This window comes from Rhinatrema bivittatum, chromosome 1, assembly GCF_901001135.1.
Source record: "Rhinatrema bivittatum chromosome 1, aRhiBiv1.1, whole genome shotgun sequence".
Lineage (NCBI taxonomy): Eukaryota > Metazoa > Chordata > Amphibia > Gymnophiona > Rhinatrematidae > Rhinatrema > Rhinatrema bivittatum.
The window spans coordinates 144,077,227-144,101,897 of record NC_042615.1 but is presented as its reverse complement, the minus strand read 5'-3'; the positions used below and the strand labels follow the sequence as shown (position 1 = coordinate 144,101,897).

At 43.0% G+C, this 24,671-nt stretch overlaps 1 protein-coding gene across 8 annotated transcripts in view; it reads right to left on the bottom strand.

Annotated features, from left to right (window-relative positions):
- The window catches only part of FRYL (FRY like transcription coactivator), a 978,233-nt gene that overhangs the window by 689,809 nt on the left and 263,753 nt on the right, over positions 1-24,671 (bottom strand). For 4 of the 8 annotated variants that reach the window (XM_029587950.1, XM_029587958.1, XM_029587969.1 and 1 more), the window contains exon 1: positions 1,707-2,002. The exons of 3 other annotated variants lie outside the window; for them this stretch is intronic. In XM_029587950.1, coding sequence (XP_029443810.1) covers positions 1,707-1,905 — 199 coding nt within the window. In that variant the 5' untranslated portion in view covers positions 1,906-2,002. Of the gene's footprint in view, positions 1-1,706; positions 2,004-24,671 lie in introns of those variants that run through there. One more of the 8 variants, XM_029587978.1, reaches the window with a different exon arrangement.

The window sequence follows — 24,671 nt, the reverse complement described above, 5'->3', positions numbered from 1 at the left end:
AGAACTAGTGTGCACCATTTGCCAAAACAAAAAACGCCCCCAAGAAAAAGGAATTTGAATGAGAACCTCCCTCCAATGAAATGCAACATGACATTTTTTGGCCTGCACACCCTTAATACTACCAAACTGTGCAGACAGTTTTACTGGTGTGGCCATCTGTCCACTGAGAAAGAACGGAGACCACCACTTATTTCACACAAGGACCTAAAGCGTTTTCAAATGGTAATGAATTTTAGCAACTACTACTGAACTGAGATGGATTTGAAGTCAGTCAAACAATTTAAAAGGCCAATATTCAGCCACTGTTCTGCTAAACAACGTAGCCGGATAAACTTATCTAGCTAACTTGGCTGAAATATTCAGCAGCATGTTCATACTGCTTAATATATGTTTGGCTTATAGTTAGTCAATTAAGTTTACCTGGCTAACTACAGGACAGTCAAACAGCTGTCCTAGTCTTTTCCAGCTAAGTACCTCATTCACTAAGGGTTTTCCCCATAGATACAAAATGGGAGAAAAGCCTTAATGAACCTGACCCTAAGTTGGATAAGGCTGAATACTGACAGTAATGTGGCAAAGTAAGCCATATAAGCAGCCCCACAACAGAACACCCCCATCCCACCCTTCACTTATCCAGATGTTTAGTTGGATAAAAAGTTAGCTGGCTAAGTAGTGGCCACTAAGTGTGAAGAAATATTCAGATAGCACTTAGCCCACTAAGTGGCACTGAATATTGGCCCCTAAGTATTATAGAAAATTTGGTGCCAAGATTAACAAGCAACCTTGGTACAAGCCAGATCCATTTTTCTTACTATTTGCTAAGATTAGTAAAATAAATCTGAATGCTTTGTGTAGTATGTTCATACAAAGAATAAGCTCAGCACTTTTTATCTTAAGTTCAGTTAAAGCAAATATATCCCACCCATAATTGTTTTGGGTACAAATGATTGAAGACATTTTGAAAAGCTCTACCTGAAAAATGGCAAACAGATATAACAAACATAACTTGCTTTTCAAAGTTAATGTTCAGAGCAGAGACTGTACCAAGATATACAGTGTTGTATACAGTACACAAAAACATCTTTTGATCCTCGCCCACTTTACTTGTCAAGACTTACAAGCTGTTACTCTAAACTACAAATAATGCAAACTAATTTTAAAACTTAAAAAGCTCAGAACAATTACTTAAGGTCTTCTACAATAAAACAGTAAATCTATAAAAATGTATTAAATATCAACACTATATGAAATACATGGCAAAACTGAATACTAAAATTCAAATCTAGTTTAAACATTTGTAAACAAAATCCCAGAGAATACTATGACAAAACTTCAGAGTACAACTTTAAAAATGATCTACTTTATAAAGATGAAATATTCAAATATGATAATCTTGACATTGAATAAAACATTTTACCAGAGACAATTCAACACATAGCTCTGTAGCTTTTTCAGAAAATATGAAAATTTGGCATCAGTGATATTTCAAGCAACTGCACAGTTAATCATCAAATCAAAGCACAGATAAAAGTTTTTTCATCTGAATAAAACCTACATTCATAAGCTATTTTGATTAAAAATTAAATTTTTGACTTGTAGATTACAAAGCTGCTTCCTCCAGAAGATTAAACATAGCTCACACACCAAGCAATTGGATAAATTCTGTCCTGCAAAACAGCCTGAATAATTACTGTACTTCATATTACCTAGAGGACGACACTTGTGCTTGGTGAAATTGGGCCGTATGAAATCAGTCTCATGCTCATCTATGGTTTGCCCCAAGGAAAACAGACTGACTCGTCTCATCTTCAGTAGCCTTGGGGAACTATCACGGGTTGTGCCTCCAATATCCAATACCACATCGCCAGAAATGGCAGCTGGAACCACTTTCTTAAGAAAATCCATCCTGGAATTGTTTCTACATTCTGAACATGGATTACATGAACAATTTCTGAAGCTGCCACACACGCCCAGGTGCCTGTACAAACTTCCTTGAAAAGACATTAAGGTGAACTGTGCATGCTGCTTTGCATAGTGATGTCATGCTGAACTGGGTGGTGCCAGACAACAGGAGATCAACAGCCAGCTGTTATGAAGCTGATTCTAAGCCGTATTTACTGTACAAGCTGATAAGACCAAGTGTCAGCAACCCATAAAATTATTAAAATACAGTATGTACTGCACGTAGGCAATATTCATAACTACCATTAGCATGAGTGTCTTACTTCTAACACTGCCAAGGACTAAAATCATAAAATTCCTGTGTGTTTACAAGGTAGAATAAACGGCAAGCTTGTTTCATCCTTATAAAATGAAGCCCATCTGACTGAGTGTGCATACCAACAGGGAGGAGGAGTAATCTGTATTCAGAGATAAGTGTTATCATTTAGAAAGTTCTTCACCAAGCATTACTTGCACTGTTAACTAGCAGCTATGTTAGACTGTGTGTTCTCTCATGTATAGCAACCTTTTTAAAAAAATTCCACTTTTCACTTTTTTTCCAGTATCTAATTTAAAAAAAAAAAAAAAAACAAAAACAGCTTCACAGGAGAGGCTGCATCAATTGATTACATAATTCTCCAATGTAAATTACCCACACGATCCACAGAGGAGGGGTCTAAAAAACTAAAACTAATAAACTTTGCCATTTTAAATCTCTCCGGACTGAATTCTGTCTCTTAAAATGAAACAAGAGAAAATAGTAGCATATTTTAAATATCCATTGTACTTAACCACTGTAAAACATTACTTTCATTTTAAAGCGATCCACTAAACTGGATTGTTGAAAATAGTTTTCCTGGTGGGAGAAGGGGAAGAAAGGTCTGTGTTTCCTTATTAGCTTACTCCTAGATCTGTATTTTTTTGACAACACATTTCATATTCTTAATACAAAGTTATGGGTACAAATGTTATAAAATACCTCATCTTTTAAGTCCACTCTTCAGCTGTCTGCACCAATACATTGTTACATCAGGGGTGGGGAACTTCCATTCCTTAAGGGCTGCCACACCTATCAAGTTTTCAGGATATCCTCAATGGATATGCATGCAATAGCTTTACAAACAATTGAGGCAGTCTGTACATAGATCTAGTCACATGCACATTCATTAGGACTATCCTGAAAACCTAAATAGTGCGCAGCCTTCGAAGACTAGAGGTTCCTCAGCCCTTTGTCATATGGAATACTACCATGAGGTTCTGATGCAAGTCACCAGCAACTCAATTAATGTAGATTCATAACCATGACAACAGCAAAACTGAAGCAAATCTTCAACTTAAATTACAAATCTCTCCTCAGGAAGGAAATAAAAATAATGCAAATAAGATATCTTAATTTTTCTTGTTTTCTCTTCCAACTGAAATATCTAAATATCTTTTATTAGAACATCTGGTTTTAACCATTGTTATGGCATTCTGCTCAATGTCAATAAAAGAAATAAACTAAAGTAATATTTTTTTTTTAAAATGTCCTTTTTGCAAATATAAAACCAGAAGTATAACTAGCTTATAAAATGGATAGAAATGTATCAGAAGAAAGCAATTTCATGTGCAGAAAATTTCATGGCAGCACAATTAAAAAAAAACGCTTTGACTTATTGTACGATCCATACAGACAGCAATAGTTTTAATAGGCAGAGATTAAGCTGGTCTTAAACATTTAGTTCATTTCTAACATGGTTTGTGGGGAAATAAATTGAGACACTAACTCCAAAAATGAATCTATTTACTACTACTAATCATTTCTATAGCACTTCTAGACAGAGTGCTGTTAAAAAAAAAAAAAAAAAAAAAAAAAAAAACACACAAAAGAGACAGACCCTTCTCCATAGATGTTATCCACCTCCTGTACTAGGCATCTGTCACCAGCCTCTTGTCATTTTTGCTATACCAGACTAACAGGGCTATCCCTCTGAAGATTTTCAGTCCCTTCTACATAAAGCTATCTAGATCAACATACAGGACTAATAAGACTTTGGAAATTTCATTTCCAAATTTCATTTATTAAGAAAATGTTTAAAATTAAAAAGGATATGATCAGCAGAATCATGTGTTAAGATTTAAAATAAGCCTCAAAAAGTTTAGGCTATAGATAAAGCCACAGAATACAAATTTGCATATGAGTAAAGAGGGTTGTCTGAAGACAGTAGGATCAGATATTACATGAGGAAAGTCATCCGACGGCATAGATATGGGCGCAGATTTCAGAGTGCAGAGGTAATCAAGCAGTTTTTTTGTGTGGGGCAGGAGAACGGATCTAGTGCTTTCTGCTCACACCACATGGAAAACCTCCTCCACTTCAGTCAATAAGACTTTCTAGTGGAAGGCTTTCTAGAAGCCACCAGGATCCAAGACACATCAGCAGAAAGACCAAGTGGCTGTAGGATCAGCCTCTCAACATCCAGGCTGTGAATGCCATGGTCTGGAGGTTGGGATGCTGAAGTCTGCCTTGATCCTGCATAATCAGATCTGGAGAAGTCCCCAGCCTGATCGGTTTCCAGAAGGGCAATTCCTGAAGGAGTGGAAACCAGACCTGTCTTGGCCAATGAGGAGCTATGAGGATCACAGTCCCTCGGTCCTGTAGCAGCTTCAGGATACTCTTCGTTACTAGAGGAATCGGAGGAGATGCATACAGAAGACGCTTGTCCCAACAGTGAGCAAAGGTGTTCAAGGCTGGTTCACCATCTGACCTGTACAGGGAACAGAACTGAGTCACCTTCCTGTTGCAGGGGGACACAAACAGGTCCACATCTGGGAGTTCCTAGAGGCTGAAGATCTGGTTTGCTACCTCCTGGTCCAGTGAAGGCACAACTCAGTCTGTCCGCTATCACGTTCTCTGTTCCTGCTAGATACATGGCGCTGAGCACCATCCGGCAGGACAGGGCCCAGGACAAGATCTGGACCACTTCTTGACACAGGAAGTGCAATCCTGTGCCTCCCTGCTTACCGACATACATTGCCACTTGGTTGTTAGTTTGGATCAGGACAATTTTCTGGACAGCTGATCTCTGAAAGCCCCATAGAGTGTACCTGATTGCCCGGAACTCCAGGAAGTTGATTTGGTACTGCACTTCCTAGGCAGACCATAGACCCCGAATGCAGAGCCCCTCCACATAGGCACCCCACCCCTGGGTGGACGCATCCGTGGTGAGGACAATTTGGGAAGGGGGAGCCTGAAACGAGAATCTCTGCTCCAAATCTGGACAATTTTGCGGAGGGGCAGAGTGATGTGAAAGCAATCCTGAAGGTCCTTTGTGGCTTGGCGCCACACAGGACTTTCGGGGTCGCATCCTTAGGCTTTGCACATGTGTAAACATGCCAAGGGAGTGACTTGGATGGTTGCGGTCATGTGGCACAACAGACTCAGCATGTGGCGTGCTGACCCTGCTGGCTGTGTTGAGTCACAGCCGGCAAGGACTCCAGAGTGACCACCCAGCAGCGTGGCAGGAAGGCCTTGGCCTGAGTCATGTCTAGCAGGGCTCCTGTAAAGTCCAATTGAGGTGAGGGGCTGAGGTGAGACTTCAGGTAGTTGATGATAAACCCTAGTGACTCCAGCACTCGGATGGTCAAGTGCAAAGACCGATCAGCCCCTGCCCGAGAGGCATTTTTGACCAGCCGATCATCCAGATAAAGTAAAACTTGTACTCCTAGTCTGCGGAGGTGCGCGCCCACCACGGCCAGACACTTCGTAAAAACGTGTGGGGCTGACGCTAGCCTGAACTACAACACTCTGTAATGGAAGTGTTTTCCCACCACAAATCTGAGATACTTCCTGTGACCTGGAAAGATTTCGATGTGATAGTATGCGTCCTTTAAATTGAGGGAGCATAGCCAGTCCCCTTTTTGCAGGAAGGGAATCAGGGTGCCCAGGGAAAACATTTTGAATTTTTCTCTTCTGAGAAACCTATCCAAGGCCCTTAGGTCTAGGATGGGATGAAGTCCCCCATTCTCTTTGGAATCAGGAGGTACCAGGCTCGACTGCTCTGGCTGTTAAGAGGGTGGAGAGCTCACGAAGTAGTACCTCCTGATGCACTATCAGCCCCCAAGATGGGCACGGATGGGAATTTGGAGGGACACCCAATAGGTTCAATCGGTATCCCTGGTGGACATTGGACAAAACCCACTGGTCTGAGGTTATACTGGGCCACCCATTCGCAATGAACCATAGTCTGCCCCCAACCCAGGGGGGGGGGGGTCCAGTGTCTCGAGTATGGGCAGCTGGCTCAGTGCTGGGGAGGAGGCGGCTGTCGTGGTACATGTGGGCACCAATGACATAAGAAAATGTGGGATGGAGGTTCTGGAAGCCAAATTTAGGCTCTTAGGTAGAAAGCTTAAATCCAAAACCTCCAGGGTAGCATTCTCTGAAATGCTCCCTGTTCAACGTGCAGGTCACCAGAGGCAGGCAGAGCTCCAGAGTCTCAATGCGTGGATGAGACAATGGTGCAAGGAAGAGGGATTCAGTTTTGTTAGGAACTGGGGAACCTTTTGGGGAAGGGGGAGTCTCTTCCGAAGGGATGGGCTCCACCTTAACCAGGGTGAAAGCAGACTGCTGGCGCTAACCTTTAAAAAGGAGATAGAGCAGCTTTTAAACTAGAACAAAGGGGAAAGCAGACAGTCGTTCAGCAGCGCATGGTTCGGAGAGAGGTATCTTCAAAGGATACTAATGATGCATTAGAATTAGGGCATCCCGACAGTGAGGTTCCAATAATAAGAAAAGTAGTTCAAGTGCCTGTAACTAAAAACTCACCTGAGCTAAAAAATTCTAACTTATTCCTATCAATTAAAAAGCAGAATGAAAATACAAACAAAAAACAAACTTTGAAATGTTTGTATGCTAATGCTAGAAGTCTAAGAAGTAAGATGGGAGAATTAGAATGTATAGCAGTGAATGATGACATAGACTTAATTGGCATCTGAGACATGGTGGAAGGAGGACAACCAATGGGACAGTGCTATACTGGGGTACAAATTATATCGCAATGATAGAGAGGGGCACCCGGGAGGCGGTGTGGCGCTTTATGTCCGGGATGGCATAAACATCCTGCATGAGACCAAATGCACAATTGAATCTTTATGGGTAAAAATCCCATGTCTGTCGGGGAAGACTATAGTGATAGGAGTATACTACCGTCCACCTGGACAAGATGGTGAGACTGACAGTGAAATGCTAAGAGAAATTAGGGAAGTTAACCAAATTGGTAGTGCGGTAATAATGGGAGACTTCCAATTACTCCAATATAGACTGGGTAAATTTATCATTGGGACACGCTAGAGAGATAAAGTTCCTGGATGGAATAAATGATAGCTTTATGGAGCAATTGGTTCAGGAACAGACAAGAGAGGGAGCAATTTTAGATCTAATTCTCAGTGGCGCACAGGATTTGGTGAGAGAGATAACGGTGGTGGGGCAGCTTGGCAATAGTGATCATAATATGATCAAATTTGAATTAATGACTGGAAGGGGGACAATAAGCAAATCCACGGCTCTTGTGCTAAAATTTCAAAAGGGAAACTTTGATAAAATGAGAAAAATTGTTAGAAAAAAACTGAAAGGAGCAGCTACAAAAGTAAAAAGTGTGCAAGAGGCGTGGTCATTGTTAAAAAATACCATCCTAGAAGCACAGTCCAGATGTATTCCACACATTAAGAAAGGTGGAAAGAAGGCAAAACGATTATCAGCATGGTTAAAAGGGGAGGTGAAAGAAGCTATTTTAGACAAAAGATCTTCATTCAAAAATTGGAAGAAGGATCCAACAGAAGAAAATAGGATAATGCATAAACGTTGGCAAGTTAAACGTAAGACATTGATAAGACAGGCTAAGAGAGAATATGAAAAGAAGTTGGCAGTAGAGGCAAAAACTCATAGTAAAAACTTTTAAAAATATATCTGAAGCAGAAAGCCTGTGAGGGAGTCAGTTGGACTGTCAGATGATCAAGGAGTTAAAGGGGCACTTAGAGAAGATAAGACCAACGCGGAAAGATTGAAGGATTTCTTTGCTTCGGTGTTTACTGAAGAGGATGTTGGGGAGGTACCCGTACTGGAGAAGGTTTTCATGGGAAATGATTCAGATGGACTGAACCAAATCACGGTGACCCTAGAAGATGTGGTAGACCTGATTGACAAACTGAAGAGTAGTAAATCACCTGGACTGGATGGTACACACCCCAGAGTTCTGAAGGAACTAAAAAATGAAATTTCAGACCTATTAGTAAAAATTTGTAAGCTATCATTAAAATCAATCATTGTACCTGAAGACTGGAGGATAGCTAATGTAACCCCAATATTTAAAAATGGCTCCAGGGGTGATCTGTGAAACTACAGACTGGTTAGCCTGACTTCAGTGCCAGGAAAAATAGTGGAAAGTGTTCTAAACATCAAAATCACAGAACATATAGAAAGACATGGTTTAAATGGAACAAAGTCAGCATGGCTTTACCCAAGGCAAGTCTTGCCTCACAAATCTGCTTCACTTTTTTTGAAGGAGTTAATAAACATGTGCATAAAGGTGAGCCGGTAGATGTAGTATACTTGGATTTTCAGAAGGCGTTTGACAAAGTTCCTCATGAGAGGCTTCTAGGAAAAGTAAAAAGTCATGGGATAGGTGGCGATGTCCTTTTGTGGATTACAAACTGGCTAAAAGACAGGAAACCGAGTAGGATTAAATGGACAATTTTCTCAGTGGAAGGGAGTGGGCAGTGGAGTGCCTCAGGGATCTGTATTGGGATCCTTACTTTTCAATATATTTATAAATGATCTGGAAAGAAATATGACGAGTGAGGTAATTAAATTTGCAGATGATACAAAATTGTTCAGAGTAGTTAAATCACAAGCAGATTGTGATAAATTGCAGGAAGACCTTGTGAGACTGGAAAATTGGGCATCAAAATGGCAGATGAAATTTAATATGGATAAGTGCAAGGTGATGCATATAGGGAAAAATAACCCATGCTATAGTTACACATTGTTAGGTTCCATATTAGGTGCTACAACCCAAGAAAGAGATCTAGGCGTCATAGTGGATAACACATTGAAATAGTCGGTTCAGTGTGCTGCAGCAGTCAAAAAAGCAAACAGAATGTTGGGAATTATTAGAAAGGGAATGATGAATAAAACGGAAAATGTCATAACGCCTCTGTCTCGCTCCATGGTGAGACCGCACCTTGAATACTGTGTACAATTCTGGTCACCGAATCTCAAAAAAGATATAATTGCGATGGAGAAGGTACAGAGAAGGGCTACCAAAATGATAAGGGGAATGGAACAGCTCCCCTATGAGGAAAGGCTAAAGAGGTTAGGACTTTTCAGCTTGGAGAAGAGACGGCTGAGGGGGGATATGATAGAGGTATTTAAAATCATGAGAGGTCTAGAATGGGTAGATGTGAATTGGTTATTTACTCTTTCGGATAATAGAAAGACTAGGGGGCACTCCATGAAGTTAGCATGTGGCACATTTAAAACTAATTGGAGAAAGTTCTTTTTCACTCAACGCACATTTAAACTCTGGAATTTGTTGCCAGAGGATGTGGTTAGTGCATTTAGTATAGCTGTGTTTAAAAAAAGGATTGGATAAGTTCTTGGAGGAGAAGTCCATTACCTGCTATTAATTGAGTTGACTTAGAAAATAGTCACTGCTATTACAAGAAACAGTAACTTGGAATAGACTTAGTTTTTGGGTCCTTGCCAGATTCTTATGGCCTGGATTGGCCACTGTTGGAAACAGGATGCTGGGCTTGATGGACACTTTGTTTGACCCAGTATGGCATGTACTTATGTTCTTATGATCCAGGCAAAACCCCATCCCAGGGTTTTACTGGGGTGCCGGTTGGGGTTTGGGAGCTCGCTGCTGCTTGGAATGGCCACAAGAGCTCACCCTCTGGGCACGGGAGTGAGAGGGCAATGGATAGTACTTTCTCTGGTGGTAGAAAGACCTCCTCTGCCCATGTCTTGCCGACCTCCTGGCTGAGGAGGGCGGGTCCAAAGCCCTGGTGGAGCATTGCTGGAGGGTCTCATGGTGATCCTGCAAGTGGGCCACTGCATCCCTCACCTTATCTCCGAAGAGATTCTCTATCGTGCACGGCAGGTCAGCGAGTTGATCCTGTACCTCCGGTCAGAGACTCAAGGGCCACAGCCATGCCATTCTGCGGGCACCAATTCCTGCTAAATAAGATCATAAGAACATAAGAAATTGCCATGCTGGGTCAGACCAAGGGTCCATCAAGCCCAGCATCCTGTTTCCAACAGAGGCCAAAACCAGGCCACAAGAACCTGGCAATTACCCAAACACTAAGAAGATCCCATGCTACTGATGCAATTAATAGCGGTGGCTATTCCCTAAGTAAAATTGATTAATAGCCTTCTCCTCCAAGAACTTATCCAAACCTTTTTTGAACCCAGCTACACTAACTGCACTAACCACATCCTCTGGCAACAAATTCCAGAGCTTTATTGTGCCTTGAGTGAAAAAGAATTTTCTCCGATTAGTCTTAAATGTGTTACTTGCTAACTTCATGGAATGCCCCCTAGTCCTTCTATTATTCGAAAGTGTAAATAACCGAGTCACATCTACTCGTTCAAGACCTCTCATGATCTTAAAGACCTCTATCATAGCCCCCCCCCCCAGCCGTCTCTTCTCCAAGCTGAAAAACATCATAGGTGGGGAGTTTCAAAAACATCATAGGTGGAGCGCACCTCATGTTTCCCGCACTCCAGGTCCAGACCCACCAGTGGCATAAACATGTCTTGCTGCTGTTGAGGCAGCAGCTCGGCTGCTCCTGCATCTGCTTCCAGAGGTTGCGAGAGTATTGGCTCATGTAGAGCTGCTAGGAGGCAATGTGGGCAATGAGCATATCCCCCTGAAAAGCTTTCCTCCCAAGGGCACCAAGTACTATGTGACCCTGTCCTGGGGGCACTGAGGTATGGGTCTCAGATCGTTCGGCCTTCTTGAGCGGATTAGACCACTAGCGACTGGTGTGCCAGCTGACATTTCTTGAATCTGGCAGCCTCTGAGTCCTCTGAGGATGCCGCCACAGTGTCATCCCCCCATGGATCATAAGGCACCTCATCCTCACTGTAATCCACAGGGGATGGGGGCCTAGGTGCTCAGCCTTTGTCCAGGAGCATGGGCACCAGTGGCAGTGGTGCCAGTCCTGGCAAAGCTGGATGGGGAAGCTGCAGGCCACGATAGCACCGCCGGCACAGATAGGGTCTCTTTCTTAGAGGAACCAGCAACTACCACCACATCAGTCGGGGGAAGCTTTGGTGCCCCACCGGGCACAGATGGCTGCCTGGGAACCAAGGCCAGCTGGGTCAGCAAGACACCAAGAAGCACACTGAGGCGCTTCAACAGCGATTCCAGCAGGGATAGTCTGAGGACCAATACAGTCAGTGTCACCAGCTCAATACCCTGGAGAACCTGATTGATAGCCAGCTGGACTCTGCACTCTAACTCCTCCTTGAAGGTTGCCAATGCTAAAATGGACTGGGAGGTAGGAGAGTGGGCCAAATCTTCCGCAGAGACTCGAGATGGATCGGTGACTGACATCTGGACTAGTGGAGACTGTCACAAACCCCCGGCATCAATGGAGGATTGGCACTCCTCACCACAGGGTCACTTTGGAGACATCACCGCAAGCGCTGGCACCAACCCGAGCCTGGCACTGTGTATCAAAGGCGACCGGTGCCGATGCTTGCTTGGTTTCCAACTTTTTCTTTTTGGCCTATTTCCCCCTTATTGAAATGCCTTATACTAAAATAAAAGCAAAATTAAGGGAGAATATATCCTCTTCTCCCTTATTGGAGGGTCATCAGCCTCGGATCGAGAGTTTTTTTTGCGGCTCCACCAACAACGCCACTGGAAGTGGGTGCCGCTACAAATGCTGATGCAGAGCGGGCATCAGTGTTGTTGGCCGAAGGTGTTTTGTTAAGTCCCAACACACCTATAACACCTTCCCCACCTTATACTGCTTCACCGTTTGGGCAAGCAGTTCGATCTTTCCATCTGAGTGAGGGTTCCAGGCTGATGCAGACGGGAAATCCCAAGTTGGAGGGCCTTGGAGGAGGTGGAGCAATGCCTCCAAATTCAGAGGCAGAGAGTCCTGGCCGGGCCACAGGCTTAGTCATTCCAGCCGGTCCCTCTGTTCTTGGGGAAGGTACTGCCATCTCCTTGGGGCCACTGAAGACCCTGCATGTTTAGATGAGTCAAAGAAATCATGTGCACTACCACAGTCGTGACCCAGAACAACAAAGATTAATCTTTCCATCATCTGGTCCCTGCTGCAGAAAGGATATCACCAGACCCAGCAAAACTCTAGCCCTTTCGACAGGAAAAAGCACCTGCTTATGAAGGAAGCCTATTCAGGTTCCTAAGAACAGAATCCTCAGAGAGGACCAAGATGGATTTCAAGAAACTGAACAGAAACCTCAGAGATTTAAGAAGCCAGCTAGTCATGCTGAGGGACTTTATCACTGGGCCTGTCACCAACCAATCATCTAGGTATGGGAGCATGCAGACTCCCCATCAACAAAGCTGGGCAGCCATGATTGCAAGACATTATGTGAACCTTCTTGGGCTGCCTAAAGGCAAACAAACATCTTCCACTGGTCGTGCACCATGAACCTGAGGACCTTTTGATGGGTGGGATGAAGGAGAGTGCGTGCATAAGTGTCTTTCAGATCCAGACTGCATATCCAATCTCTCAGCTGAACAGAAGGCAAAATTATCTGAAGGGAGTTTATCTTGCACCTCTCTCGGACCAACAATCTATTCAGCTTCCAAAACTCCAAGATAGACTTTGATCCTTTTGACTTCTTGTGGATTACAAAAGTACCAAGAATATAATTCCTGACATATTCCTGAAATAAGGCAAGCTTGATTGTTTTCTGTTGAAAAAGAGAGGCAACCACCAACTGCAACAGAGCTAACAGAAGTGTTGCAACTGAAGACAGACTTCTGTTGGATCAAACAGAGTTGAGTGAAGGAGAAGCAAGTGTCATTCTGGATTCTGAAAATTGTAGCGTTTTCCTTGATGACGCATGTTGAACATCATAAGAAAGGACCAGACTGTTTGCCCCAAAGGCGGCAAGGAGGTGAGCTTCTGGGGGACAAAAAACGAATCCCCAGCTTAGGCTGCAACAGTTGCTGGGCCTTCAGCTGATGCCTCTCTCTTCCTGCTGACCCTCTTGTGGGCAGCTGCTGAGGCAGAGTAGGAGCTCAATGTCACTGAAAAGGCTGGAAAGAGAAAGTTTATAAAATTGGACTTCTGTAGATAAGGTACTGGCATCTGGCCAGAGTCAGCTGATCTCTGCCACTGCAGACAGCAGCTTCAGAGTAAAGTAAACCTATGCTCATTAATCAGAGCCACCATCTCCTGCACCTTATCCCTGAGTGAGTTTTCTCCTTTACAGGACACATCTGCCAGTCATGTACATTTTAGAAACCACTCACTTGCAATGGCACAAGCCTCCTAAGTTCCTACAGAGATGGCTGAGGTTTTGGCTGCAGTACTGAAAGCTTCATATGTGGAGTGGATGAGATGTTTCTCAGCATCCTCCGCAGCCTAGCAGAATATCACATGCCTAGGATTCAACACGTGAGTCAAAACCTTCAGCTTTTGCACACACTTGTACAAATAATTCACCATGAATAATTGGTAAGCTGCAATCCAAGTGCTAAGCATGGATCCCTTCCCAAATGCATTCATCGCCTTTAGATCCTTTCCAAGAGGTATGTTAGCACACTTGGAATCTTTCTTCATCCACTTCAACACCAACCCCACCATAATAGAATGGTGCAATAGTTGGACTATCCCAAAGTCTGGAGATGCTAGGACTCTATACTTCAAATTGATCTTTTGAGCTACCAGACAACATGTCAGAGTTTGCCATATTCTTATTTGCAAATCCTTGAAGAGGGCTATGTAAAGGGATGGATGCAGAGTATATTGGAGGTTGGAGAAATTACAACAACCTGAAGATATTCATTCATTCTCGGATCTTGCTCCTTCCTAACACTAATGGATAATGTCTTTGCTAGATTATTCAGAAAGCAAAAGCAGCTGAGATCTTCCAGAACAGACATATGTGAAGTAAGTCCAGCAGAGACCTCCTTATCTAACTATTGAGGGGCACTCAAGCCAGAGGGAAAACTGGAAAGAACTCCAAATAAACCCATCTTACGTCCTCCCTTTCTGATCCATGAAGGGACTTCCCTGAAATAGGTGAATTGGCCATCACAGGAAAGAGGCTTACCCTTCCCACCAGAAGTTCCCGAGGTGAGGAATGAGACACCTGCAGACTCTAAAGGCCACCGTTGAAAAGTTCCTCCTTCCTGGACAGCAGAAGCTCCAATTTCCCTCTCTGGTCTTCAAGGCTGAAGGAGGCAAAAACATTTTCACCAGCTCCAGGGTTAACTTAAAAGTATGCTCAGCAGAGTGCACAGTTTAACCCACAGTTGTAAGCAAACTGTACTGCCAAGCTTAATCATTGGCACCAGCTCTCTTTCCCAGTGCTTTATCTTGAATGCATAGTAGAAGGATGCCTGCCCTTGTGCACTGGGGTACTCTACTCTGATATGAACAGCACCCTAGCATTCTGCACCAAGGGAACTGAGTCCTGGAACGCATACTCTGTACCGATGAGTACAGCACTCAGGCCAGTGCCAGGTCTGGATAGAACAAATGGCCTGGAACCGTAAAGATCTTCTGCAACAGTATGGTTGAGAACACCTATGTTGAGGAAGAAATTTCCCATCTCAGTATCAAGGAAAGGTCTTCTTCAGCAAAGCCATGCGCAGACAGCACTGGCTTTTTGGGCACAGAGGAAGGCAGCCAGCAGGGATCCATCGTGCCATTTATATGCTCTTCTGGAAACCTCAGCCAGCACCAAGGACCTCTGTGCCTTAACCCCTGACCTGTGGTGGATCCAGACTTAGCCGGCAAAGTGGTGCCATCTGAATATTTGCACACACTCACCAGCTGCCACTTGGCTGGTATTTATCCAGCTAAATCGTTACCCAGCTAACAGGTCGATACAGTAAGGCCGCGTTAGAAAGAGTGCGGCAGTGCCGGGTGCACCCTCGCTCCCTGCACGCACAGTCCTGCTCACATACCGCTCGATACTCTATTTAAATTGCTTGCAAATGCAAGCCGCGTCTGCGAAGCGTTAGGCGAAGGGTTAGGCCCGCGCAACCCATTTTACTGTATAGGCGCTTAATACAGCGCCTATACAGTATCCTGGGTGCGCTGGTACCTGTCATTTCAAATGTCATTTCAACTGATATTTGAAATGACAGGTACCAGGAAGTGGATGGTTCCCCCCCTCCTGCAGCAAGGCGCAGGCGAAAATTAAAACAAAAGTGTAAAAAAGTAAAACTTATTGGCGGGGAGCCGGCGGGCGCGCGTTCGAGGCGGGAGCGAGTTCATCGAGGCGGTAGCCGGCGGGCTGTCATCGAGGCGGGAGCCGGCGGGCGGATGGGCGAGCGTTCATCCAGGCGCGGCGGGAGCCGGCGGGCGCGTGTTTGTCCAGGCGGCGGAGGTGGGAGCCAGCGGGCGGGCGCTCGTTCATCCAGGCGGCGGCGGCGGGAGCCGGCGGGCGTTCATCCAGGTGGAGGGAGCGGGCGGCGAAAGCGACCTCCAGCAACCCCCGGCGGCAGTGAATGAATGCACGCCTGTGTACACCCGTGCAATTTCGGCGCTCAAGGCGAGACGTCACAACGTTTGACTTCACGGCACGTGACGGCGTTCTCTAATGCCCTGCCTTGAGCGCCGAAATTGCACAGGCGTGCATTCATTCACTGCCAGCGGGGGTTGCTGGAGGCCGCTTTCGCCGCCGGCTCCCTCCGCCTGGATGAACGCGCGCCCGCCCGCCGGCTCCCACCGCCACCGCCTGAACACGCGCCCACCGGCTCCCACCGCCTGAACAAACGCGCGCCCGCCGGCTCCCACTGCCGCCGCCTGGATAAACGCACGCCCGCCAGCTCCCGCCGCCGCCTGGATGAACGCGCGCCCACCCGCCCGCCGGCTCCTGCCTCGATGACAGCACGCGTGCCCACCAGCTCCCGCCTCGATGACAGCCCGCTGGATGAACGCGCGCCCGCCGGCTCCCGCCGCCGCCTGGATAAACGCGCGCCCGCCTCAATGACCGCCAGCCCGCGTGGAGATGGGGGATTCGGAAAGTGACATCCAAGGTATTTATACCCATTTTTAGGTTTTCTTTTGTGGGAAAGTTTGCCGTCTACCCTTAACCCTTGCCTCTATCGCAGGTTAAACGCGGGGCAAAATGGCAGGGTAAAATAGCGATAGTCGGGGCGCGCGTTACTGTATGGGAGGGAATAGCTAATTCGCTCGTTTACATCTGATATACATGCCGCGTGCGGAAGGGGTTACCCAGGGATTTAAAGAGGCGGTAAGAATCGGTTAAAGGGTATTGTGTATCGCAGGAAGGGCTAACGCGGCCGGAAAGTGAGTAGAAAGCAGGTTAGGAGCAGGGTAACCGCGGCCGCACTTTACAGTATTGAGCTGTAAGTGAGGGGCGGGATGAAGGTATTCTGGGGCACAGCTAGTTATCAAGCTCACTTAACTGGATAAGTGCTGATATTCAGTCTTATCCAGCCCCAGGCAACTGGATAAGTCTAGAACAGCTATTTAGCTGTCCTTTAGTTAAGTCAGATAAACTTTTCCAGCTATCTATATATGATAGCAAAGTATATTGAACAACATAAGCTCTGGGTAACCTATTCAGGGCGATTTAGTGCATCAGCATTGAACACAGTTTAGTAGTATTAATATGCAATGCTGTCAAGAGTGGCAGCAGATTTTGGAAGTCTGTGATCAATATAAAGAACAACTTTGGAAAATTGGTGTATTCCATGTAGTACACCTTTACAATCTTATTTTTACACTGGAAAGAAATACTTGAGAGGCATTCCAGCGTTAACTTTGCAATACAATATTTGCACAGTGCTATCATGTAATGTATGTTAACAGTGCCAAAACTTTGGTAATGGCAACAGATGCACATACCAAATAATGATCATGATATGGTGTTGCCATCTAGTGGTTAGAGCAGAAAGCTGCAAACCAGAGAAACCAAAGTTCAAATCCCGGAGAATTTCCTTGTGTCCTTGGGCTATTGACTTCACCCTTAATTGCTTCAGGTACCAACTTATGGCCTTATTTACTAAGCTTTTTCCCCACAGACAAAAACATGAGAAAAATCTTTGTAAATAGGTCCCTTAGATTGGAAGCCCTCTAGGGCCAGTAAATACCTACAGTACCTGATTGTAAATAGCTTTGAAGTGGCTGATCAGTCACAAAAAGCAACAATATAAGATTATGATTTCCAGCTGTAAATCTTCTGTTTAAATCACTTGCCCAAATCTGATCATAAATGTATCTCTTTCTCTAACAAAAGAAGCTAAACCCTTTGCCAGTGCCAAAATTTTGCCAAAATCGTTTAAAGCAACACTGATTTAGTTGGTAAGGAATAAAGGAATAGAAAAAACTGGCTTTACAATACAAACAGGCCATCTTCTAAAACAATTACTTAGCAAAAATAGAGCATGCTGAAAGTTAATGCTATCAATAAACAAGCAATTCTGCATCTGTGGCTCAAATATTGTTATCTTACATTATAAGGCGGGTATGGATGACCATCATAAGTGTCTTGTCACTGGCTCATAACTGAAGCCTATAATGACACTGAGACCTGGTATGTGTAATGCAACAGGCTGAAAATATTCAATGAAGCCTTAAAGCACAATACCCAGTTTAATCATTGGTCATTCCTCACCAAAAGATTTTTTATAGGCTCAAGATCGCTTGACTGTGTTAAGCATAGGATAGTGCACAAACCAAAGCATAAGGTGCACTTATCTGAGTCCTGAAGTGAATGCTCCAACTCTGCAGGGTTTCGGCGTGTGCAACACTCCTTCTTCAGGGAGCTTCAGGATATCTTGAGTGAGTAGCTTGAGCTTTCATTAGCCTATGTTATATTAAAGAAAATCAGAGCCTGAAAAAGCTTCACAAAGTTAGCGATTAAATTATGGCTAGAGATCAGAGGGACACTCGTTAACTCTGAAAAAGTGGTTGACAAAACTCATGAGTGTTTATATTTGATGAAAAAAACCAACTAAGGGCAGTAGCAGTAAATATAAGTGTGCAACAAGCTAACAGGAGTCTTTTCAAAATGTACGTACAATAGTCACTGAAAAGGCAATACCTGATTGATGAGGACTCGCTAGGAGCCTCTTACGTGCTTTTAACAGCATGGATCTTCGCTGTATCTGTCTTTGCCGCGTCAAAGACAGTCCGGCCGCTATTGAGACGCTAATTTAAAGGGGATTCCATCAAGTAAAGCCGGAGCTTCAGGAAATGACGTTTGAATACCTAATTTGGCTAACTCCAAATATGGGCAGTGACGTAGAGGTGCGGCGGCCATCTTGAAATCTATCCTTATTAGAGTATTGACATCATAGGGGATTCCTGCCGGCCATTTGAATCTTGCTCGAATAAAAAAATGTGTTCCGTGTGCGTCGAGATAGCAAACCTAGCCACATCAATGGATTGTTGGCCTAAGGGAAACGTTTTAATTCCCAATATAGCTGAATCGCAAGAAAGGGGAATGACGTAGAATATGTGAGCCATCTTAAAATCTGTCGTGGGAAATGCGGGTCATCTTAGAATCTGTCCATATTGGGATATTGGCAACATGGGTGCTGTCCATCGATCGTGTTGAAATATAAATGATACGCAGTATATGATTGATTGCGGGTGTGGCACTCTCTTTGGGAAAAGTAAATAAATAGTGATCATATTGATCAGTGTTACAATAACATTTGCTCTGTACGTACCAAAAAAAGGGGGATCTGAATTAAATCTGAATTAAATGTTAAATAAATGACATGGGTGATGACTATCGAATTTCAGATAGTTATTTCTATCTGTTGGTTTCCTAAACAGTGTCGTGGTAATACTTTCAGAATTTTTGTATAATTTATGTCCAAAAAAGAAAGACATGTCCGATTATAAGTGATGGAAAATTTCAAGCAGGAACTGCTCTAATTGAGCCACCGATGGAATGATAACAGGCTATCTTCTGTAGATGTCCAGATGAAAAAAATATCATCTATGTATCTTACCCATGATATGACATGTTGGAAAAATGTAGATGTATAAACAAATAGTTCCTCAAATTTAGCCATGAAAAGATTTGCGACATCTGGTGCTATGGGAAACCCCATAGCCACTCCGTGTATTTGCAAATAATATTGATACTCAAAAACAAAATAATTGTGGAACAAAATCAATTCCATGATGTCTGTGAGGAATTCTGCCGGAATGTGCTGGGGTCGCACTCTATTCTCAAAAATTTCCTGAACCAATTGTAATGCTTCCCTTTGGGGGACGTTGGTATATAATGCCTCTACATCTAAGCTGACTAAAAAACATTGGTCTTGTAAAGTCTGTCAAGGCGGTCAATTTATTGAGCATATCTGATGTGTCCTGTACATAGGTCTTGGACTGACGAGTGTACGGTTGTAGAAAAATGTCTATGAATTTCGCCAATGGTTCAAATAATGATCCATTTGCTGAGACTATGGGTCTACAAGGGGGTTTCTCTAAAGTTTTGTGAATTTTCGGAACTCCATAGATGACCAGTATACGGGTAGTTGCTACATGTAGATAATTGTATTCATTAACTGTAATGAATCCTTGTTTTTGAGCAGATTGTAGTAACCGTTGTATTTTCCATAAGAGTGCTGGTGTGGGGTCTTACTGTAACCGTTGATAATATACTTGATCGCCTAATTGACGCAAGATCTCTAAGCGGTAATCCTTTTGATTCATAATGACGATAGCCCCACCTTTATCTGCCGGCTTAATGTTTATTTAACATTTAATTCAGATCCCCCCTTTTTTGGTACGTACAGAGCAAATGTTATTGTAACTGATCAATATGATCACTATTTATTTACTTTTCCCAAAGAGAGTGCCACACCCGCAATAAATCATATACTGCGTATCATTTATATTTCAACACGATCGATGGGCAGCACCCATGTTGCCAATATCCCAATATGGACAGATTCTAAGATGACCCACACTTCCCACGACAGATTTTAAGATGGCTCACATATTCTACGTCATTCCCCTTTCTTGCGATTCAGCAATATTGGGAATTAAAACGTTTCCCTTAGCAACCCTAGCCACATCAATGGATTGTTGGCCTCTCTCGACACACACGGAACACATTTTTTTATTCGAGCAAGATTCAAAATGGCCGGCAGGAATCCCCTATGTGTCAATACCCTAATAAGGATAGATTTCAAGATGGCCGCCGCACCTCTATGTCACTGCCCATATTTGGAGTTAGCCAAATTAGGTATTCAAACGTCATTTCCTGAAGCTCCGGCTTTACTTGATGGAATCCCCTTTAAATTAGCGTCTCAATAGCGGCCGGACTGTCTTTGACGCGGCAAAGACAGATACAGTGAAGATCCATGCTGTTAAAAGCACGTAAGAGACTCCTAGCGAGTCCTCATCAATCAGGTATTGCCTTTTCAGTGACTATTGTACGTACATTTTGAAAAGACTCCTGTTAGCTTGTTGCACACTTTATATTTACTGCTACTGCCCCTTAGTTGTTTTTTTCATCAAATATAAACACTCATGAGTTTTGTCAACCACTTTTTCAGAGTTAACGAGTGTCCTTCTGATCTCTAGCCATAATTTAATCGCTAACTTTGTGAAGCTTTTTCAGGCTCTGATTTTCTTTAATATAACATAGGCTAATGAAAGCTCAAGCTACTCACTCAAGATATCCTGAAGCTCCCTGAAGAAGGAGTGTTGCACACTCCGAAACCCTGCAGAGTTGGAGGATTCACTTCAGGACTCAGATAAGTACACCTTATGCTTTGGTTTGTGCACTTTCCTTTGCTTAAACAGTCAAGCGATCTTGAACCTATAAAAAATCTTTTGGTGAGGAATGACCAATGAAAATATTCAATGAAGCCTTAAAGGCTTCATTGAATATTTTCAGCCTGTTGCATTACACATACCAGGTTCTCAGTGTCATTATAGGCTTCAGTTATGAGCCAGTGACAAGACACTTATGATGGTCATCCATACCTGCCTTATAATGTAAGATAACAATATTTGAGCCACAGGTGCAGAATTGCTTGTTTATTGATTGTTTTTATTTTTTATTTTATTTATTTAGAGTTTTTATATACCGGCAATCATGAAAACATATCTTGCTGGTTTACATCGAACAGGAGTGCATTATAAACAAAAAAACTAGAACTGTGGTGTCCGAAAGTACAGTTACATTTAACAAGGGTAGCCGAACTTGGAGAAGGAAGAAGAGAGGAGAGAAAAGAGATGGTTAAACAATATACAATTTAAATATAGTATACAGAATAAATGTTATATACAAGAGGAGTGGAGTTTTAGGATTGTTTCAAAGTTTCTGCTCCTATACAGGGGTTTATGAATTCTTATTTGAGAAAGTTAATGCTAAGCAGACTGAAAATGTATAGATGCAGTTTATAGATAATTAAGGAAAATATGTTACTCTTGCATGAAATTCATCTTGCCAGAAGCCAGGATTGAAATTTGAACCAAATTACAACATTTTTCATTATTGTGCAATGTATTCAGAATGGGAGGTCTACATGAATTGTTCCTAAAGCAAAGGTAATAGAGATAAATTTAACATATTTTCTAAACAAATGCATTGTAGATAGTAGAAAAAAAACATATCAACTGCTCAGATATTCCTGTGCACAATGCAAGGATATATTTTAGCTGCCAGCCACAGAAGCTTGACCACTTGTAGAATATTATTCCTTATCCAAGTCAGTTTTTGTTTGCTTTCTCGTTGATTTCTACCATCCTTGATAGCTGACCATCTAATATCCCATTCTTATTCCACATGCAGCCTCCCTCCCCTCAAGTCCACAAACAAGCTCTACAATAATCCAAACTACCAACCAAACAAGTGAGACTGATGTAGGACCCCATAGTGTTGCTGGACACTACCTTGCTACCACTAACCTGCTGGCAATAATCCAGCTGGTTTCTGGAAAATAGTAGCCTGCTAGAGCAATCAAACTACCCCATAGCCTGCATTGCCATGCAAAATGTCTCTTGCTGAGCGCTGGGAGCTGACTTGCTACTTCATTTTGTCTTGGCTTTTTTTTTCAGTTGTCTTTCCAAGTCTCTTTCTGAGATTTATATATAGACCTGGGGACTGGAACTCATCCAGATGCTGTCATATAGCTATTAATCTGCAAAAAGAATCTGAATTAGATATGTGATGTTCCAGTGAAATGGCCATTATATAAATGCCCATATATGATCTTCCTCCATCCACTCTGACTAGGCAGTTCTTCGCTACTCACTGCTGCTTGGATTCACACTAAGATTAGAGAGCCACTTTAAGTTTCCTAGAACTACTAATTTCTTCCAAGGAGATAGATCACATCTGGATTTGTTACCCTGTGAGAAACTAACACAGAATTAAGTGTTTATGAATGAGATTTTGGAATCAAGTCCAGGATAAAGTTTGAATAAAGGAAACAAATGTCCATTTAATCTTAAAATAAGCAACTAATGTGAACAGAACATGGAGGGAGAGCATATTAATTAATCCAAAACTGAATATTGAATTAACCAACCTAGCATTTCATACATGAACATATAAATTTATAGATAAGTGACTCTAGTAACATTCATATCTCTAGGTACATTGTACAGTGTTACACTCATACCATCAGTTTTGCAAGCCTACTATCCATTCGTGAGATATGCATGCACCGCCAAAACAAATGAAACAAATGGAACAATGAAGGCACATCCCTAATGGAGTATCCTGAAAACCAGGACTGTTTGTGGTTCTTATGACCAGTTAGCCACCCAGGCATCATACTGAAATTTCCAAGGCTAAAGAAAGCATGTCTACTCTGTGCAGGGTTCAATTTCCCCAGTATCACAATACAGAACTAGAGGCAAACACTGTTCTACAATATAATTACATAGTGGCACAGCATTAATTGCTATGAAACTTATTCTGTCCTGTTGATGCCATCTAGTGACAATTTACTGAAGGAGGCAGTAATACATGAACACAACTCAAAACGCTACAGCAGAAAAAGAAACAGTCTATCTAGTCTGCCCATCTACATTAACTGCTCAGCTCTACAATCCCTGCCACTCCCTCAGTGATCCCCTGTGCTCATGCCATGCCTCTAGAATTCAGATACTGTCCTTGTCTCCAGTACTTCTAACGAAGGCTATTCCATGTTGTAAATAAATATATCCTTAGATTACTCCTGAGTCTATCCACTATCACCTTCATCCCATAACCCCTCTTCTAGAGCCTCCTTTTCCATTGAGAGGCCAACTCCCATCCACTGATACCTTGAAGGTATTTTAATATCCTCTAAAATATCCCCCCTATTCTGCCTTTCCTCTAGGGTATACATATTTAGATCTTTGTCTAAGCCCATATGTTTTAGAAAGAAGACCACTGGGTGCTTAAATGACAGTCTATTACAGGATAAGGCCCTCTGTCATTCCCTAGAGATGGCTAAAGGAATACTTTTTATTAAACGCTTCCCCATCTATAATCACAGGGCATTCTTTGGGAATGTTCTAAAGTGGTCATGAGGAGTATCTTAATCTCACAGGCATCCCATCGTAGGAAGGCCCAAGAGAAAGCTAGAATATCTCTAATAGATAAGATATCAGCAATAACACATCTCCATCAATGCTCTCCTTAACCACAATATTTAAACAATTGCAAGCTGCTCAACAAGAATTTGGCCTATATAGCATAAACTGGAACTATCCAAACAGCAATTCTTTGAGGGGAATAATAAAGCTAGCAAATTTTTAGCACGTAGATTAAAGCTACTGCATTCCAGAATATGGTTGCTAAGGTTAAGGACCCCCAGGGGCACATAGTAACCTCTTCTGCGGATATCCGGTATTGTTTCGCTGCTTTTTATGCTGCGTTATACACTGAAGACTAACATCTCCTCTGCTGATATTGAAACCTATCTATGTTCTGTTGTACTTCCCACACTGTCAGTGGAGCAACAACAGCTGTTAGACGCGCCAATAACTGCACTAGAAATCTCTCAGGCTATACAACTTCTCAAACCAGGCAAAGCACCAGGAATGGACGGGTTCTCTGGCGCATATAAGCGCTTTGCTCCCACACTGCTAGAACCTCTCACAGACTATTTCAATAGTCTCAAAGAGGGGGCCCCCCTACCACAACATTCTAATTTGGCTGGAATATCAGTTATAGCTAAGCCAGGCTGTGCAGTTCATACCACCTCATCTCACTTATTAATGTGGATCTTAAAATCCTTGCCAGCGTTTTAGCCAAATGCCTGAATGGGATAATTCCTACCTTAGTCCATCCAGATCAAGTAGGGCTTACCCTCAAAGAATAGTAGCTGACAATGTTAGGAAAGTAACAGATATTTCTGTGATGGGTTACTAAAGAACATATTCCATTTCTGCTGCTCTCTGTAGATGCCAAAAAGTCGTTTGACATGGTCCATTGGCCCTTTATATTTCAGACACTTGACAAGATAGGCTTTGGTCCTTGTTTTTTGACCTGGATTAGAATGTTATACAGTAATCCACAGGTAAGCGTGAAGGTC